This window comes from Cervus elaphus, chromosome 1 (assembly GCF_910594005.1).
Source record: "Cervus elaphus chromosome 1, mCerEla1.1, whole genome shotgun sequence".
Taxonomy (NCBI): domain Eukaryota; kingdom Metazoa; phylum Chordata; class Mammalia; order Artiodactyla; family Cervidae; genus Cervus; species Cervus elaphus.
The window spans coordinates 47,688,386-47,708,942 of record NC_057815.1 but is presented as its reverse complement, the minus strand read 5'-3'; the positions used below and the strand labels follow the sequence as shown (position 1 = coordinate 47,708,942).

The 20,557-nt window shown below is 52.8% G+C and overlaps 1 protein-coding gene across 9 annotated transcripts in view; it reads right to left on the bottom strand.

Moving 5' to 3' along the window:
* Nucleotides 1–20,557, bottom strand: part of GRAMD1B (GRAM domain containing 1B) — a 260,632-nt gene that overhangs the window by 38,512 nt on the left and 201,563 nt on the right. For all 9 annotated transcript variants that reach the window (XM_043901578.1, XM_043901604.1, XM_043901525.1 and 6 more), the window contains 2 exons: nucleotides 10,281–10,491; nucleotides 3,627–3,647 (listed from right to left, as the gene is read on the bottom strand). In XM_043901578.1, coding sequence (XP_043757513.1) covers nucleotides 3,627–3,647; nucleotides 10,281–10,394 — 135 coding nt within the window. In that variant the 5' untranslated portion in view covers nucleotides 10,395–10,491. The remainder of the gene's footprint in view (nucleotides 1–3,626; nucleotides 3,648–10,280; nucleotides 10,492–20,557) is intronic.

Here is a 20,557-nt window from a genome sequence, read left to right as displayed (position 1 = left end):
TGCACGTGGAGGAAGCGGAGTCCATCTCCCCCGGAAAAAAATACCAGGCTGCCAAGGGGTCCTCGGGGATGCCTTCAGCTCTCACTCCCACTTTTCTCACCAACGCCCTAATCCGAGTTTCATTCCTACAAAGCTCTGTCCTCTTGCTCAGTCATATGTCTGCCAGACCTGCCCAGTCACTTCACAGGACCGGTGCCATCCCTCCCCCCAGACAGCCAGCATCGCCCCCACCTGGACCAGCAGGCAACTTGGGCCCCAAAGCCTCAGGGCAGCCACCAGAGGTCTGGGCTCCTTCCCTGGGTTTCCTGGAGACAACTGATCCCAGGAAACAGGCAAGGTAGGTAAGGAAGCATCTCTGTCCGCCTGGAGCACCAGGAAGAGACTTCTGTGACTTGGCTTCCTCCAAGATCTGAGTCTGCTGCGTCCAACAGGGCCATCTTTGGGGGGGCAGATTATTCCCCCTCCTGCCCCCAACTCTCCCCTTCGCTCCCTGTTCAGCTTATCCCTCCGTGAACTTATCCCCCAAACTAGGCACCTTGGCTAATAAAACTGGGGTGGTCAATGGTGGGGCTGGGGGGTGGGGAGGAGAAGGGGGGAACTCAGGGGCAGTAGATGTGATCAGCCCTGGGAGGGACTCAGGGCAGCTGCTGACAGCCTCCCGCTTCAAGCCCCACTCTTTTTGGCCATGCTGCACCGCATGTGGGATCTTAGTTCCCTGACCAGGTATTGAACCCACACCCCCTTGTACTGGGAAGTGCAGAGGTCTCATCACTGGACAGCCAGAGAAGTCCCTCAAACCCCACTCTTGATCTGAAGAGCCCTTGCTGGAGACCAGAGGCTCTTGTCTCAGGCTTTCCATGTCTCCCTGGGGTCCAAACACCTCCTTCCATGGAACCCACTCTTCATAAATGCCAAGCTGGTTTGTCACCATGGTGACAGTTCCTCCCTGGCTAAATAGATAGAAGAAGAAATGCAGAAGAGAAGCAGGTAGAGGCGGAGGCTGGGGCAGGGGGCAGGGAGGCATTGGGCGTGCTTCCTCTCATATCAGACCCAGGCCATGCCAACGGGCTACAGACGTTCTTGCAGCAGTTGGCAAGTCTGCGCTGACCCTCCCTGTCCTGCATCCGGCCAGGCACTCCTAACTGTCTCCAGGGCCAAGGACGACAAGGCCTCTGCTCATCCCAAGGACTTCCAGAGCCAACGATGGAGCCTTGGGCAGCACAGCAGCTGGAGAATCACCACCGGTGTCAGGAGAGGGGCCAGGGAGGGCTGAGGGCAGACCTGAGGAGGAGACCTCGCCTCCTTCCTGATGGTCCAAGTCCCATCGTCTCAGGGCAATGCAGAGGTGACTGACATGGGAGGACTGGGTAGATGGAGGAAAAAGAGCACTGGGTCAGAGCAACAGGGACACGGCAAAGACCTCCTGAGAAACCAAGAATGGAACGCCGGGGGGCAGTGCTGGGGAGCGGGTGTTGAAGGGAAGCTTCCTGGTGGGGCCTTGGCACGCAGGCAGGGGGAGGGGGCCTGGCACGCCCGTGTGCATGGGCTCAGCAGGCTGAGCTCAGGCACCACTGGGGGAAGCCCCCAGGACCCGGCTTCCTGATGGAGCCAGACCATCCGGCCTGGGAGCACAGCCACGCTCAGGCCGTGCCCGTGGATAAGCACACTGGTACATCGGAGTGGGCTTCCCAGGTGGCTCAATGGTGAAGAATCTACCTGCTCAGCTCTGCAATCTCTTGCTCATCTGCCAGCAGAACCCCCTGACCTCCAGGCCCCACAGGGCAGCTGGCCCACCTCCATCATCCAGCCAAGTGGCAGCATCTATTTCTAGACTCTCGCTCTGCTGAGGGCTCGGACACCAGGTCTTCTGAGCGGGGCGGAGGGAGAGATTAGAGGTGAAAGGGTGGGAGGGAGGAAAACCTGCTAGGATCAGAGAGAAAAGAGCCAGCCAGTCGGGATAACCTAGCCAGAAAGGAGCGGCAAGCGGAGGTGGAGAAACGAAAATGGGGGAGTTAGCCAGGAAAGGGGAGGGAAGGACTCTAGGGAAGGCAACGCAAGAAAGAATGGAAAAGCCTGCTGGAGAGAAAAGAGAGGAGCAGGGGAGAGGGAGAGCAACAGGGACGAGGCCCTGCGTGTCCAAACCCGGTCGTTTGAACTGTCTCATGGGTTTGCAGCCCCGTGTTTCCTGGTCCCCTGTGAGGCACTAATTTTACAACAGCCCCCCACCTCCCACCCCGGGTGGTGGAAGATTCCATGAGGGAAAGGGTGCTGGAGGTCCCACCGACTCCCAGGAAAGCATTCTCCAGCCTCAGCTCCTCCCACAGACAGCGAGCTCCCTTCTCCCCCGGGATGTCAGCCTCAAGCCACAGCCCAGGAAGACCACAGGGGGCCCGGGGGCTGAGGGGCTGCAGCCTCAGGCAGCCTTCTCCCCCAGGTGGGCCATCTCAGCCCTCAACTCCCCTCCCACCCACACGGCCCGCCAACTTCCTCCTTGTCTGTGCCGCCATGATGCCAAGGAGGGGATCCAACAGTCCTATCTCAGGGCCAGTCCCCTGAGCAGCAGTGGGTCGGAAGCTACAGGACTGACTGCTGGCTGCTTGATTCTGGGGGAACTGCTGAGCCGTGTGGGAAAACACACCCACCACACACAGTGACTGACCTGAGCGTCTACATTAAACCCAAGCCTCTCCCCTCCCCCCTGCACCAGAGCATCCTCCAAGTCTGCCTCTCAGCCGCCTGCTCCCGCAGCAGCCCCAGGTCCACCGTGCAACATGCCCTGGTGTCAGGGGAGTGGGGAAGATGCGTCCACATGACCGTCGGGGTCAAGCTCGGGCAAGAGCAGGCTCCGGGATGGAAGACAGTGACTGGAGACCAGTTGACGGCTGCAAACCGCCCGTCTGTCCACAGGGCAGGAAGGTGGAGTAGGACGGGGCAGGCGGCTGAGACTTCAGCCTGTGGCTCTTCAGGGGTAAGTTCGAGACCCTCGGCCCCAGCTCTGTGACCCAGAGGATGCGGCCTCTGCAGGGGCTGCTTACTCCATAATTGGCCTCCCGGCAGGAGCTCCTGGCTGGAGCCTCCCCAGGGACAGGGGATGTGTTCTGGGGGGAGCATGCTGGGGGGCAACTGAGGCGGCCCTGGGGCAGAAGTCACATCCTATTACAGAAGCCAGCCTCTGCTAAACGAAAAGGTTTCTGGCTGCCTGTTTTTTCCTCCAAATGTCTTGGTAAAAGGAAGGAAAACTTGGCCTTAAGATCAGGCCCCAGGATGGTGGTCCCCGTCCCAAGTCCTGTCTGCCCTTTGAGGGGGGGGTCTCCCCAGCCTGGTCTCCTGTCAGAGCTGGAGGGCCCTTGTCCAGGGTCCTGGGGGTCCAGGAGGTCGGGTCGGGGAGACAGTCCATCCCTGTGTGGTCTCCGGGAATTGCACCCCCCACCCCGCTTCACCAGCAGTCCTGCCCTGCTACAGAAGGTAACTGTGGTCTGGTTTTTGTGGGAGGGGTCTGGTCAGGGGCAAAGCCCACCGTTTGAGGCTCCAAGCCCACAGGGAGACCACAGTGTACCCCCGACTCCATCCTTTAAGCAAGCCATCCCCACCCACGTGCCCAACAAGAAGAGAAAAGGGATACTTACATTATACCAGCTCTGGCTTTTCTGAAAGAACAAAGTAAAAGAAAAGCAGTGTTAGTGGGGGGAGAGGTGGCAGGAACGGCCGGAGTACTCCTGGCTCCAGGGGGAAGGTACACACACAGCGGAGGGCGGGCGGGGAAGAGGAATCCCAAGGCAGCTCAAGGCCCCCCATGTTGCTGCTCGGGGTGGGGGGCAGGGGTCCTCCTTTCTCAAGACAGCTCCCGAAAGGAGGCCCGGGGAGCAGTCCATGCTGGAAGCCCCCGTGGCTGGGGTGGCAGGCAGCGCAGCACCAGCGAGAGCTGGGAGGGAGTCGACCCCATCACAAGGCTCTTCGGATGGGGGCAGGGTGTGGGGGGGATGCGCTGCAGGCATCCGAGACCCAGTCCCCAATGGTCCCTGATCAGAAGCAAAGTACCTACGGAGACTCACACAGCCGTCCGCTCCACGTCAGCCCCTCGGAAAGGCTGGGCGGGATCTTCTGGGGTCGGGGAGCCAAGGAATCGCTAGAAATTTCCCTCCAACTGGGCAAATTCCTCCTTCCGCCCCACTGGCTGATCGGCAAAGAGAAAGCGGCCAAGGAGTGGTTGGGGCTCAGCCTTGGGAGGACGGGTGAAGCACGTAATTGCTAAAGGTCCTTCCTGACTTCATGAGACTCGGGTCTGACCCAACTCCACCATGCAGATGCCCTCCGTTCCCAGCCCTGCTAGAAGGCTGCTCATCTTCGCAGTAATGGGAAGTTTTTTAGGGAAAGAGGAGGGATGAGTAGGATTGTGCCTGGTCCATCTTCCATCTCACAGGCCAGGACTCCCTCACACACGTCCCACTTGAAGACAGACAGACAGGCAGACAGAGATAGACAGACACACACCTGCCTAGGGCCCCTGCCTTGAGGGGCTGATCCGACAGGTTCAGCTTGGGTAGACAGGAGTATTTTCCGTTTTAAAAGCTTTGCCAAGGGTGTGGTTCAGGAGGAGGATGGCTGGGTGCAAAGAAGCTTTGCCTATGGGTCCACATCTTAACTTTATACCCAACTTGTTTTATTGCACTTTGAAGATATTGCATTTTTTTTTTAAACAAATTGAAGGTTTATGGCAGTCCCATGTCAAGCAAGTCTACTGATGTCATTTTGCCTACAGCATTACATTTTAATTAACATTTTATTTTAAATTATAATTTAATTACATGTACGCTGCTATTTTAAACAGAATGCTATTGTATACTCGACAGACTGAGGTCCAGGGTAAACGTAACTTTTATACGCACTGGGAAATGAAAAAAGCCACGTGACTCGCTGCACTGTAACCTTTGCTTCACTGTGATGGTCCCTCCACGGTACGGCTGTGCATGCAGAGGTGTGGACCCTGGGTACAGTCAGCAACCTTTATCCCGTCCACCTCGTCCTATGGGGTCTGACTCATAAGGGAAGGAGGAGGCAGCCATTGTCCCAGGAGGTCTGTTGTCCAGTGTCTGGTGGAGCCCAGGGGTGAGTGTGAATGCAGAGATGAAGCCTGGTCATGCCATCACCCCCTTTGCTGGCGACCCCATCCTGCCAGAAGAACCCCATAGAGCCCTTCACCTTCACTCTGAAGAGTGTCAGCAGGGGAAGGAGAGGCACTGCGGGGGTGCTACCTCTCAGGGGCTCTGCTCATCCCCACACCCTATCTCACTGGCCAGGGGGCAGGCAGCAGGGCAGGATCTCAACCCTCTCCTCTCTGCAGGATGCTCTCTGTGGTCACTTTCCAACAAAAGCTGTCCCCATGGCCCCATCTGGGAGTCACATATTCCCAATACAGCCTTGCCTTCTCCTCCAACCCAAGTCCAAATGTTCAAAACCATTGATTCCATCATCGAGGGTGTTATTGCCACAAGGGAACTGTGGACTGAAAATCAGCCTCTAGTCATCCTGGAGGAGAGAGGATGGGGCAAGGAGGCTGTGTCAGACTTCACCTTGTTGTTGCCTAGTTGCTAAGTCATGCCCAACTCTTCGTGACCCCACGGAATGGAGCTCACCAGGCTCCTCTGTCCATGGGATTTCCCAGGCAAGAATACTGGAGTGGGTTGCCATTTCCTTCTCCAGGGGATCTTCCAGGCCCAGGGATTGAACCACGTCTTCTGCATTGCAGGTGGATTCTTTACCACTGAGCCACCAGGGAAGCCCTACCTGCACCTTAGGGCACCGAAATTCCTGGGTCCTGATTCTGAGCTCACACAACATGCGGCTGTGCAGTATCCATGAGAACGCCTCTCAACAGTGGAAAGGCATGCTCTAGGAGCCGCTGGCCTCAACCACCCACAGTGTGCCCATGTTTCACCAAACCAACCCTTCTGAATCTGTCTAGAACAAGGAGATTCAGGACAACTGAGAGCCTGCACCAGGGAAGCTGGGCCCCTCTCTTGCCTCGCCAGGTGGTACCTCTGTATGTGTTACCTGCTTGTGTAAACTGGGGTTAAGAATATGGGTTCGCAGGTACTGCCAGGTCAGATACACAGAGCAAGGACTTTTGTCCCTCTGTCTAAGCCTCTGCCCCCATCCAGCACGCTCTGGGCAGCTGGTTACCCGTCACCACTGAGGGTGTCCACCCCTCTGGCCAAATCCACAGCAGCCCCTGAGAACAAGCCACATGGGCGTGAGTCCCTGAACTCCAATCAGCCTCGCAGAGGCAAGTTCAATCCCTGTGGCTCTGCTTTTGAGGACCGAGTCTTAAAGGAGCTGCTGGGCCAGGAGGGCCTGACTCACAGGGGCTGGTGGACCCGGAGGGTGTCCTCTGGAACCCATGAGGCCACTGGCCAGCAGGTTCTCAGCCCCTCTGTCCTCCTGTGCAGAGAAGGCTGGGGGCGGGGGAAGAACAGAATGAGGGAGTGGGCAAGGGCTTTCTAACAGGTTACCTATTAGTGGATTTAGCCAGAAGGGGAGAAAGGGACATCAGGAGAACTGCCCAAAGACAGCTGCTGGGTGAGGGCTGAGCTGAGCAGGCTTCTATGCTTTTCCTAGAAGTCTGCAGAGCAAGCCCCTCGGGGACACCAAGGCCCCTGGAAACAGCGACTTCCTTACACATCTCCCCAGTGCAAAGGCCCAGGAGTCTGGAGATGGAATGAGGGCAGGGGAGGGACAGAGGAGCGCTACAGTTCTAGGAGTAGGGAGAAAGAACAATTTCTTACTTTGATCAGGTAAAGTCTGTCGTACTGGAAAGGAAACCACGAAAATTAGGATCGAAAAACAGGGCAAGAGTCAAAAGGTTAAAGGCACACCAGAGCCACAGAGGCCGTGACACCACACACCCAGCGCAGGGAGCCAAGCAGGGACGGTCTGGGTCCTACCAGACAGCCCGGTACCCAGTTCAGGAGCTGGTGGGGCGGCGACAGCTGCGGGGCTCCCCCTGGTGGCTGCAAGCCAGCACTACAGTGCGGAAGCTGGGCGGTGGCACCAACTAAGGGGTCCTGGATCAGAACTGGGCCTTGATGTCCAGCCCCGGGCTCTGGGCAGGGCTGCCCCAGCCAGGGTCAGATGCAGCAGGATAGCCACAGAGTCACAGGAGCGAGACCTCCCCGGCTACCTAGTCCAACTGCAACGTATTAACACACAAGGAAATGGGGGTGCGGAGAAGGGGAGACAGACACTGTGAGTGAGGTCTGGCTCCAGCAAAAAGTGGACTATCCGGCCCGTCTGAAGAATATATGAGGTCATCTCCCCGAAGAGGTGCAGGGGACACAGGGAGCGAGGTGGCCTGGCTGTGAGAACAGTGACCACAGCTCTGGCCGCCAGACCCCTCCCTGTGGACACATGTGGTCAACCTGAGAAAATGCTCCACGGGGGGAGGGGGTGTTCCCACCACAAGACCCTCCTCCTCTCTTTCTCTCCCCCTTGTAGCTTTCCCTCGCTCTCTACTCCAGGCCCTGACCTGTGCAGGACCTAATTTCTATACCGGTGTCATCTTCGAAGTCTGGCCCAGACCGACCATGGCTGCAACCACGTCCCCCTGGGGTGGCAGGGAGCCCTCTCCCCACAAGTCAGTCCTTGTTAACGGCTGCGGTGTCGGTGATGGAATGGGGTGGGGAGGCGGGGAACTCGCTCCTTCCCCCTTCAGCTCCTCAGCAGGAAAGGTGCCGGGATGCACTCTGGGTCCACGCTCAGGTCCCAGTCCCTTCCGAGGCCCTACTGTGCCCCTCCACAATCCCACTGGGAGTTCCAGCCCAGCTCTGGGCACCAGATCCCCATCTCAGACGTGAACTCTCCCCTGCCTTTGAATTCACGGAGCATCCCAACTACTCCTGTGGTCCTTAAGGTCAGGTTTGGTTTGTGGATAATCTGGGAACAAACAATGTGGATAATCTGTGTTTCTTATCTCTCTTCTCAGACTGGACACTGCCTGGGGGTGGGAATCTGGTCTTCATATTCCTTTTTGAAAGAAGATCTACCACTTACAAGTTTTAAAAATCCTCATTACTGGATGCTCCTTTCAACCCCATCACCTGACCAAGAGGCACTCTGTGAGTGCTATCAACCATAAGCACTGCTCGCTGAGTGCCTTGGCAGAGGGGTAAGAGGGTGAGGAAGCTCGGAGCTTGACCTTAGGATGGCAAAGGTGCACACCCTGTGGGCAGAGGCAGAGGAACAATAACCAGACGCCTTGTCCAGCAACATCTGCCCTCTCCCCAGCCAGCGGGGTGAGGCATTCCAGAGGGGTGGACAGAGGTCATCGTCAGATCCCGTCCGTCCCCACACAGCCCTGCACCCACTAAGCTCCCAAATCCACAGCAGACTCCTGGGGGCCTCCCCAATTCAGGCACAGTTTCCCCCTTCTGCCCACAGCCAGCAGCCGTCACAGCTAAGATGAGCTTTTACCCTCAAGGTCACAGACTGCAGGATTAGCCCTGTGACCTCTTGTTCACCTCTCAGGAAGGGGAACAGCTGTTCATCCTGCTGCTCCCCAAAACAGAGGCTTCAGACTATGATGAAGTTCACCTCTCAGCTCTCTCTTCTCCAGGCTATAGCCACCCGCTTCCCCTGTGGGTATCATTTCCTGAGTCCTGCTGTTCTGAAACACCTACTATTCACCCTCTACTCCCTCTAAGCTCTCCTTAGGCCTCTCAAATCCTGGGGTCCTGGGTAGACTTGTCCAGCACGGCTCCCTGACCTGGTCCTATCTATGCAGGACCGGGCAGGGGCTGTCTATGTCCACGACCTTCCAGTGTTGGCACCATACCCTCTGGGAGAAACAGTCCCCTCTGATCACGAGTCAGGATCCTAAGAACACGATGAGCTGCAGGCTGGACTGTGGGTGGAAGCAGTAAGGGGCGCTCAGGCTGAGCAAGCGGAAGGAAGGTGTGGCTAAGGTGAGCTCCTAGGGTCACTCTACTGCATCAGGGAACTCATGTAGGGGAAGCTGTGAGCCTCAATCAACTCACCTGAGCAGCGGGGATCAGGTCCCACTGCTCCACCAGATCCGGAGCCTCCCTTCCCCAAAGGAACGAAACTAAGCCCTGGCAGGACTCTGCTTCTCAACGGCACCATGTAAGGAGGGGACAGACTCCCCGCCGAGGCAGTGTTTGGGGAGCAGGCAGAGACGGTTAGGGGTGCGGTGGGGAGGGTGGGGGCGGGTCTGTTCTCCGACTCCGGGTGCAGTGGGAATGGTCCCTTGGTGACCTCAGCCAGCCTGCCAGGGGCAGTGGGGCCGGCCCTTCTGGGAAAGGGACCAAGCAAGACACATGGGCCAAACTGGGCGGGGGTGGGGGGCGGGGTGCGGAGCACTACAGACAGTTCAACACCGGAGGGGAGACTGAAGACAGAGACAAAAGATGGCTTACTTTTGAGAGGCGCTTGTGAGACTAAGACCATGCATGCAAAGAAGGTATTTGGGGGATGGTGGGGAAGAAGAGGAAGAACAAGAAATCAAAAGACAAATTCAGGTGGGACGCCAGCTCCCGAGCCTCCCGGGGTCTCCTCCCCTCCCCAGGGCCTGTGAGTCAAGAGGGAAGGAGAAGCTCTTTTAAGGAGCATAGAGGCAGAGACATTGTCTGCCTCCCAAAGGACTAAAGGCCGGGGCGGACGACTCTTTGTGGAAGCATAAATAGCCCAGGCCCCCTTAGGCAAACGGGGGCTCGGGTGTAACAAGGACATACTCGGGAGGGGTGGACGGCCCTGTCGCTCTCTTCTTGGCCATGTGGGTACCAGGGGGGTTATTACCAAAGGTAAGGCTGGGTGATGGCCAGGGCCGAGGTTAATACACCATTCTGCAACGGTCCCTGAGGACGCCCTTCCCGGCACTGTATTTGTCCCAAATAATGTTCCCCTCTACGCCAAATTTGGAAAACGTAGCAGGCCTGAAGAGACGACCCCTCCTGATCCCCAGAGCTCCCCTCCTCCAAATCTCAAGGCTTGTGAGCCTCCCTCACCCCTAATGAGAGACAGTGGTCATCGTGGAATCCTTTTACTAGCTCCTGGGGCCTCTCTGAGGGCTAAGCTAAGATCAAGATTTAATAGGGGTTCTCCCCTGCCTCCCACTCTCACCTCACAGAACAGAGGCTCTCTCTAGGACACTAGGGCTGGTCAATCAGGTCCCTCCACGAAGGGGTTCTCTACCTCACGGTTCCCCAACGCCAGCCTCCCTGCAGCCAGCTAATGAGCAAGGACAGAGTGGCCGGCGGGGTCAGGCTCACCTTGGAGTTTTTGCCACCACTGCGGCCGGACTGCGAGGAGCAGCTGCGCTGCACGCCCTGCTCCGGGGTGGACGGCGACTTGTCCGAGGAGTGATCTGAGCCCTTCTCCACCATGGTGTCTCCGTCTACGTTCTGCGGGGTTGGCGAGCGAGACCGCTTCCGGAGGATGGGGGAGCAGGCTGGCGTGCTGCGGTTGGAGTTACTGGCAGTGCTGCAGGGGCGGACGGAGAGAGGGAGTGGGGTGGACAGGGAGGGGCAGGAAAGACAAGCCGTCAGTAATTGAGGGCCAAAGACAGGTCCCAAGGAGCCAGCTCAGGGAGCCAGGGTTCTGGGCTGGGGAGAAACAGGGGCGAAGGGCCCAGCTATGGCCCACCTATGGACTGCACCGTAATACTGCTGCTGGCCAGGAGGGGGCGGTGGTGCCCACGTGAGATGGAAATAGCAGTAGGAAGGGGGTAAATAGGGCCATTAGACATTTAGAGATTCGTTCATCCAGCCATCCATCTGTCTGTCCATCCACCAAATTTTGTTAGGACCCACCCTCTCCCCCCATTATATGCCAAGAATTGTCTAGGGAAAACGGAATATAAGAGCTGAGAGACTCATTAGAGATATCAATACTATCAGCTCATTTTACACATGCTGCAAAATTCAGGTTCTACATTTTGCCACAGAGATATCCGCCCATAAAAATAACAAAAATAATCCCACTTTCCAAAGCATTTAAGGAATCATTTCACCAAGGTAGTAATGACAAGTGCCACAATTCCTATTTTTAAAATAAAGATCAGTGCATGGCAAAGAGGACCAAGTGTCCTCTGATCACAGAGGGCTTAGAAACGAAATCTGGGTCTTCTGACTTGTAACTCGCCCACACTTCTATTTCCTTGCAAGCTATGTTATTCCTGCTCCCCTTGCCCAGGGCAAAGGAAAACACAGCGGAAGTTCTCACATGCCATGTCCCCTCCCCCAAATTCATTTCCAACAACTACCTTATACATTCACCAAATCCCCTCATTCCAAGGCTTGCACACTTTATAAATATTTATCTTGTGTTCTTAAAGGACTAGAGGAGATGAAGGAAGGAAGAGGAGAGGAAAACTCGATGCAGCCAAGTTCTAACAGGTGTTTGCTTTGCTCTGAGAAAATGGAGAAAGGAAAGAGATGGGGAAAGGAAAGGTTATGTAGGGAAGAGAAGGAAAACATAAAGGAGACAGACAGGAAGGCCAAAGAAGCACAAGGGGAGGGGCTGAGAAGAAGTGGGCAGTCAGGGCAGCATTGGGCTTTGGACACAGCCAGATCCAGGGCCATCAGGGTCCCAGGAAACACTCTGGGAGGCTATGCCGCCCCAACCCCGGCCACCACTCCCTAAGCAAGTGGAGTGCAGGCTGGGGAACTCTGGCATTTGCATCAAAATCCAGCTGCAACCTCAGATGGCCCACTGGACCCATTTGCAATGAAAACCATCCCCCTTGGGCAGAACCTTCCACCTGGGGACCCTTGGCAGAGAGGACAGGAAGTGAGCCCCAAAGCCCAAACCAGCAAGTGTGGGAGGAGGGCAGCAGGGGGTGAGAGCCAGCCTCTGACTCCTGGAAGGGAGCTGGTGCAGAGAAGAAACAAAAGGAAAAACAAACCACGAGAGGATGTGTGGACACACACGTGGCCCAATGTTGTGCTTTATCCCCAAAGAGAATTAGAAACTTGTTACAGTACCAACAACAACAAGATTTACAACAAGCGGCTCTTCCGGGTCTCACCACATTCCCAACATCCTTACCCTCTACTTCTAAACTCATCCACTACGACAAAACCTGGAGAAAGGAAATTACGTTCCTTTCCCTCAGCTGGAAAAGCCGAATATTAAAATGGTGGCAAGTGGATTCCCGGACCCATCCAAAGAGCGGACTCAGGCGCTCATCTCCCTGGGGCAGCCCCCTTTCTCTCAAGCCAATTTCAACCCATGGCCAAGTATTCCAGGGCTGACACCATCTCCAAGGACTACTCTGCTGGAAGAAGAGCCAGGAACTCTGCCCCTAACCTCAACCAGTGTGCTCAGAGAAGGACCTAACTAGAGAGTGGATGACACCTTGCGCATGCCCATCTCAGACATGTGAACCCACAGGTGGGCGCCTATCCTTTCCTGAGATAAGGGACATCCTCACACACAGCCATTCCAGCCTTGGGAACAGAAAGGAGGTCCCTTGATCCTTCCTCAAACTCTGCATCCCTGCTGATAAGTGGCTGTTGAGGAAAGATTCAAACAATGGGTGGGCAAAAAATCCCAACCTGGAGGAAACGTACGCCAACTATCCAAAACCTCATGACGCTCAGGCACCCAGGATGGACATGTCCATGAGATGTCCTCCACCCTTAGCGATCCCATGTCAGCTGACCCTCCATATGCCACCCAAAGATGTCACTTTCAACATGTCAATCAACAGACAATTTACATGCTCATGTGCCACTTCCGTCTCTGCGCTTATAAGGCTGCTGATCATTTGTGTTGCTCTTGAAAATCTCTCCCCTTCTTCCTGATGACACCCACCTGTCTCTTCTATTCCTCTTCCTGTGTCAGCAATGAGTTCCACTCCTGCCTTTTTGCCGATAATTGAGTCCCTCCCCAAAGGTGGGCTCTTCACTGCCCAAGCCATTTCCTGTTTTCTGTGACTTCAACTATGCCTGGAATCAAAGGACTCTTCTACCTGCTTCTGACCCAAATCATACCTGTTAGCTTCAGCCCAACAACCTGCTGTGCCAGCATGACAGTTCCTCTAAACAGGTATCTCACGAGCACCTCAGATTCAGAACTGGGCAGGTCATCTCTCCTCCCACTGCCCGTGCTCAATGGCATCACTATTTCCTAGTCTCTCAGGCTGCAAATTCACCCCTTCCATGTCCCCCCCACAAAAGGTGAGTCACTGAATCCCATCAATTCCATTTCCTTAAAGTTCTGTAATGCATCCTTTCCTTCTATTCCCACGGTCCTAGTTCAAGTTCTCAATGCTTTTGCCCTAGAGTTTTGTAATAAACTTCTAAGTGGTTTTCTCCTCGCCTTCCCTCTTTTGTGACCATTCATACCTTTGTCCTTAAAAGTCTTTCTAAATAAAAGCTTGATACTATCTATCTGCCCTCTTACTGACATTCATATTAAAATCTGAGAATCTAAAATCCTCAGAACGGCATTCAAAGTTCTACCAAAAATCCTTTGACAGTTACCTAGACCTCAATACTTTCTCTTTGTACTCACTTAACGAGTCCCCATTGGACTTCCCTGGTGGTCCAGTGGTTAAGAATCCACCTGCCAATGCAGGGGACATGGATTTGATCTCTGGGCTAGGAAGATTCCACGTGCCTCGAGGCCACTAAGCCCGAGAGCGGCAACTATTGAAAGCTGAGCACCTAGAGCCGTGCCCTGCACCAAGAGAAGCCAGAGCGATGAGAAGCCTGCACATCACAATAGCGAGGAGCCCCTGCTCAGGGCAACTAGAGAAAGCCTGAGTGCAGCAAAAAGACCCAGTGCAGCCAGAAAAAAACAAGAGTTCCTACCTTCCAGGCCTGCTTATCCCCGCCTAGCAGGCATCCTCTTTCTGACTCCCCAAGTGTTCACCACTTGTGTGGGAAGCACACTCTCCCTTCACATCTACCCAACGGAGTCCCCTTCATCCTTTCGGACCCAATTCAGCTCCACCCTCTCCAAAAGGCTTTTCTAAATCTCCCCCACTGAACTGACCAAAGCTGATGACACTCTGCCTGGTGTTAAAGTGAAGACCTGCCCACTCCTGGGGGCACGCGCCTCTGCACCTCCCTCACCGTTCACCAGGATGCTCTCCAAGTATTAACAGCCTGAGCTTAGCTAACATCTGCCCCGAGTCTCCTTCCGGGCCGGTCTCCACACCACCGACGGCTTTAACAACCCCCAGGATCACGACAGCTCCCTCATTTGTACTGCCAACCTGCTACTATGAACACAAATAGCTAGGTTTATGAACGTTTATGAGCTCCTGGCATAATGGCAAGCACTTATTAAGCATTATCTAATTTAATCTTCCCAACCACCCTGCCACGTATTCAGGGGTATTACTAGTCCTACTTCTCAGGTGCTAAATCGAACGACTGACAGAGTAAGTAGTCTGCCCAGCGTCACACAGATGGGTAAGGGGCAGGAGAGGCCTAATCAAATGTGGGCCTACTGATTACAGAGCTTGTTCTCAGAACCGAGCATTCAATAATGCTTGTTTGCTGAGTAAAGCGATAGAAGCATAGCTCACAAGGACTGATGGTGAGCTGGGTGAATGGAAAGAAGAATCAACTTTCTGCCTCTAGGCTTCCATCCATTCTCTATGTTGCTGTCAAAATGAACTTTTTACAAAAAGTAAAGCTGTCATTTTTAGCCACCCTCTCCTCTCTGGTTAAAGCCCTCTCTGCTTTTCTACCCCTCTTGGAACAACGTGAACTTCAAACTATGGTCAGAAATTCCCCAACTATCACCTCCAAGCTACCCTTGAGAGCCCCTGCTTGGCTGCTCTTCTCCGCACACGCTCTGGCTCAGCCATCGAGGCCAGTCCCCAGATCCCTCCCTCACTCATCCACACTACACCAGACCTTCCCACAACGCTCACGCTCAAGACAAGCCCCAAAACCATTCTTACCCCCTACCCTACGCTCCTCCTCCACTCTGATCCCTCCCTAAATGAGAAGAAAATGCTTGGAGCTACTAGAGTCCTAACTCAGCAAAATCACCACTAGATTTGCTAGATTGGAAGGACTGATGCTGAAGCTGAAGCTCCAATACTTTGGCCACCTGATGCGAAGAACTGACTCACTGAAAAAGACCCTGATGCTGGGAAAGATTGAAGGCAGGAGGAGAAGGGGACAACAGAGAACAAGATGGTTGGATGGCATCACCAAATCAGTGGACATTAATTAGTTTGAGCAATCTCCAGGAGATGGTGAAGGACAGGGAAGCCTGGCGTGCTGCAGTCCATGGGGTCACAGAGTCAGAAAGTCACAAAGAAAACTCTTCTACTAAGCTTCCCCACCCCCCCAACTTTGGCCACACTGTGCAGCTTATAGGATCTTAGTTCCCTGACCAGAGATTGAACCCAGGCCCTTAGCAGGGAAACTGCCAAGTCCTGACCACTGGACTGCCAGGAAATTCCACCTAAAACTTCATTTTTTTAAAAAAAGTTTTTACTGGAGTATAGCTGCATTATAATGTGTTAGTTTCTACTGTATAGCAAACTGAATCAGCTAGACATATACACAATCCCCTCTTTTTTTTGGATTTCTTTCCTATTTTCTTTCTCTCCTGGATTTCTTTCCAGGTCACCACAGAGCATTCAGCAGAGTTCCCCGTGCTATACAGTAGGTTCTCCTTAGTTATCTATTTTATACATAGTATCAATCATGCATGTCTGTCAATCCCAATTCATCCCACCCTCTTCCCTGCTTGGTGTCTATGCATTTGTTCTCTGTGTCCATGTCTCTGTTTCTGCTTTGTAAATAAGACCATCTATACCAATTTTTTCAGATCCCACATATATGCATTACTATATGATATTTGGTTTTCCCCCTAAAACTCTTTTAAAGGCACTCCATTCTACAGATTCAGCTGTCCTGCTGAGCAAATAAAACCTATTCTGATGAATCTTATAATCTGTAACATTGTCTTTCCAACAAACTCTACGATTTGCCTTTAATCTGATTCTGCCATCCTTATTAACAACAGTAAATACATTATACGCAGATGACACCACCCTTATGGCAGAAAGTGAAGAGGAACTAAAAAGCCTCTTGATGAAAATGAAAGAGGAGAGTGAAAAAGCTGGCTTAAAGCTCAACATTCAGAAAACTAAGATCATGGCATCTGGTCCCATCATTTCATGGGAAATAGATGGGGAAACAGTGGAAACAGTGGCTGACTTTATTTTTTGGGGCTCCAAAATCACTGCAGATGGTGACTACAGCCATGAAATTAAAAGACGCTTACTCTTTGGAAGGAAAGTTATGACCAACCTAGATAGCATATTAAAAAGCAGAGACATTACTTTGCCAACAAAGGTCCATCTCGTCAAGGCTATGGTTTTTCCAATGGTCACGTATGGATGTGAGAGTTGGACTGTGAAGAAAGCTGAGCGCTGAAAAATTGATGCTTTTGAACTATGGTGTTGGAGAACACTCTTGAGAGTCCCTTGGACTGCAAGGAGATCCAACCAGTCCATCCTAAAGGAGATCAGTCCTGGGTGTTCATTGGAAGGACTGATGCTGAAGCTGAAACTCCAGTACTTTGGCCACCTCATGCCAAGAGTTGACTCTTTGGAAAAGACCCTGATGCTGGGAGGGATTGGGCGCAGGAGGAGAAGGGGACGACAGAGGATGAGATGGCTGGATGGCATCACTGACTCGATGGACATGAGTTTGAGTAAACTCCGGGAGTTGGTGATGGACAGGGAGGCCTGGCGTGCTGTGATTCATGGGGTTGCAAAGAGTCGGACATGACTGAGCGACTGAACTGAAATGAATACATTATATTTCAAAACCTACAGGTTTTAAAGCTAAACATGACCTTAGAATTGCTGTAGAAAAAAAGGAAGACAAGGATTGGAGGGGCTAGTGGACTAAGAACTCCCCTTGTAGATTTTAGAGTTAATATAACCAACTCTTAATTTCATGTAAGAAACCTGAGAAACAGAGGTTAAGTGCCTGGCCTAGGTGACAGAACTTCTCATCTGGGTCTTCTGTCCTACAAACATACACTGAGCACCTGGCATAATCCCAGGCATTCAAGTTCAAGTTCACAGTGGCGAGTGAGAAAGGATCTTTATGCTTGGGACACTATCATCAGGAAGAGCTAGACGCATGTTCCTCTCATTTTAATAAAAGCGACAAGCACTGTGACAGGAGAGAGGAAAGGAGCCTTAGACGGGGGTCCAGAAACGCTGCCTTGAAGATATGGTCCTTGGGACTTAAGCTGGGTCCTGAAAATGTGTCAGAGTGAGCCAGGTGAAGGGCATGGTAGTAGGAAGGAAGAGAATGTGCCTGAAAAATCAAAATATGTAAATAAATAAGCCAAAACATCAGCAAGAACAAAGGTATGCAAGCCTAAAATATAAAAGAGCATGGAGTACATAGCACATTACAAGAAATTCTGTGCCTCTGAAGCATGATGGATGTAAGTGAATACTTAAAACATCAGCTTTCCCCAATTATAGGTCAGCTAAGATGACCTCCCCTAGTCACTTTCAACCCATTACAAGGGGCCCAGAGGTGATTCACTCACTTCCCATCTCTTCTGTTTTAAAACCTCCAACAAGACTATGTCACTCCTCTCCCGGTTACCTTGCTAACAAACAGTGCTTCCTAAAGTCTGACCACAGTCCCACATGCTACAGTTTGGTCCCGGCTTCCCACAGTTAGGTCTGCCTGAAGTCCCTGAGAAACAGGGGCCCAGGGAAAGAGGACCAAGGCCCTTGGCTTTCTGTGGCGACTTTCCTGACTGCATCTCCCACCCCCACTGGAGACACAGGAGCCACAGCCCCCATCCGCTTGGCATCCTGTTCCCATTCTCCTGCCCAGCGTGGTCGTGTGGGCCCGGGTAGACAGTGCCAGCAAGCCAGCTTCCTGATCAGCTACCCACACAGTCTCAGATCCCCGAGCAGAACAGGCCCGGTGCTCCTCATCTAGGTTAACTTGTTTGCTCGAAGTGAAGTCAACTGTTTCTACCCCAGAGATTTCAAGGTATGTACTGGCCGCCCCACCCCCAGCAGCTCCATCTGGGCTCTCTGGCCACAGAGCCTTCCAGCCCTGGCTCATCCCCAGTCAGACCCCTCCTCCCAAGCCCCAGATTCTTCATGTTCACTTTCTGGTTCCCCCTGGGCCCAGCTCTGCAAATACCTGGCTGATCAAACTTAATGGCTGTCATAGTTACAATGTGCCGTATAGGCAATTTTTTAAAAGACTGCCCGACACATTCCAGGGCACCCTAGCCTGACACAGCGTTGGATTAGAAATTTAGAAAGCCAGTTTCAACTGAAACAGTTTGCTGAAGGCCTGCCTGGGCCCTGCAGGGTCGGGATTAATGCCAGTGTGTGGAGTCAGCAGGCTCAGGATTGATGCCCAGCTCTACAACTTGCTATACAAACCTGGCCCCTAAGCCTTACTCTCCTCATGGGACAAATGAAAACCATGGATACCCATCTCAGAGGACTGCTGTGTTAAATGAAATAACCCAAGTGATACAGATCTTTAGTGCAGTGCCTGATATGTAATGAAGACTCAATAAATATTTCTGAGCTGATAGTATCAAGAAGGTTTTTGATCCTCTCTGTAAAAACTGGAATAAATTATTCTTGCCCCTTTCCCTCAGAGTGGTCTATGAACATGCTTTGAATGATCCCAAACATTACTTCCCATCAAAGTGTTAATTGCTCAATCGTGTCTGACTCTTTGCGACCCCATGGAGTGCAGCCCTCCAGGCTCCCCTGTCCATGGGATTCTTCAGGCAAAAATACTGGAGTAGGTAGCCATTCCCTTCTGCAGGGGATCTTCCTGACCCAGGGATTGAACCCAGGTCTTCTACATTGCAGGCAGATTCTTTACCGTCTGAGCCACTATGGAAGCTCTATTACTTCCCAGTGAAAGTCGCTCAGTCATGCCAGATTCTTTGTGACCCCATGGACTATACAGTCTATGGAATTTTCCAGGCCAGAATACTGGAGTGGGTAGCCTTTCCCTTCTCCAAGGGATCTTCCTAGAGTGGGGACCAAATCCAACTGGGATGTTTCCTTGAAGTGCAAAATCCCAACCGCACCCCATTCAATAAGTGACAGTTTCCAAGAAACCATCTTGTGAATCTGCATTGGAAATAAGCACTCATTCTGACGTGCTCCAAAATTTGAGAACCAGTGTTCCCAAGGACTAATCATGTAAGTATCAAGGGCTAAATCTGCTTATAACTCTCTTTAGTATATTAGCTGTTCAGTGTCTACGGGGTGGGTAGACTCGCTGGAACAGAAAATCTGTTGAGCTTGTCGGAGGAACTGCCAGTGGAGAAGACCCCAGGGTTGCCGGGGAGTGGGCACGAAGGTGTGGTTCTCAAAACTATGGACCTCCCCAGTGGCTCAGCGGTAAAGAATCTGCCTGCCAATACAGGAGACACAGGTATGGTCCCTGGGTTCGGAAGATCCCCTAGAAAAGGAAATGGCAATGCCTTCCAGTATTCTTGCCTGGGAAATTCCATGGACGGAGAAGCCTGGTGGGCTACAGTCCATGGAGTCACAAAGCGTCAGACACAACGTAGCGACTAACCAATAACATGACACAACACACCTTTTGGTGCAGGAGCTTGATAATTAATCATGAGATCCCCCGCCCACAGCCATACTACAAGCACCTCATCCCTCCCTGCCTTCAGGATCGAGTTAAAGCTGATTCTGATATCCAGTTGTCCCTAATTCCCAACGGCTGACTATTCTGTTAACCAGCCACGCACCTCCCATCCCCACGACAATTCGGAAGTCTCATCAGTAATCCTCCTCACTTCTTTATAATAGCACTGCAAATATCCATGCAAATTAGCCAGCTCCACTTTGAATTTTCCTATAGCACATGTTAGAGTGTCTGAGACAGGAAGGCCCACAGGTGTACTTGCATAACATTTGCACGAGATTTTCATGCTACCTGCAAATGCCTCCATTAGATCTGTCCACCTAAACTGGATCCAAATTCAGAGTTCACGAGAATTCCCTGAAGATGGTTGATTTTCGATTCTTCTCTGTGTTCCTGCTTGTCACTCAGTGGCCCTGTACCCATATATGCACACAGCGCGGAAGATGGGAAGGGCAGACCCAATCAGAACTTTGTGGAGGAAGAAAAATGGCCCAAATCACAAATCCTAATTGGGCTCCAAGCTCCCCTTGGGCTCTCCTCCCTGGAGAGCAAAATACCAAGTCATTTAGGAAAAAAAAAAAAACTTCCCAGGCCTGCTCAGTTCTTGTTATGATGTCCTGGAGCTCCTGGTCTTGGCCTCCTTTACCCATGAAAACAAAACCACAGTCTCAGGGATGACTGTTCCAGAGAAAGAGTCAGAAGGGCTCATTTGATCCAGTCCTCTCTCTGTTATGGATGAAGCACAGGTCCAGAGAGATGATGTGCCTGTCCACCAAGGGGTTAACAGGAAGCTGGATGGGGTGCTCAGTAGGGGAAGTCTCCGTGGCATTCCCCCCTCCCCATGATTTTTAGGATAGCACATGCAGTGGGGTTTTGAAAGGACAGAAAAT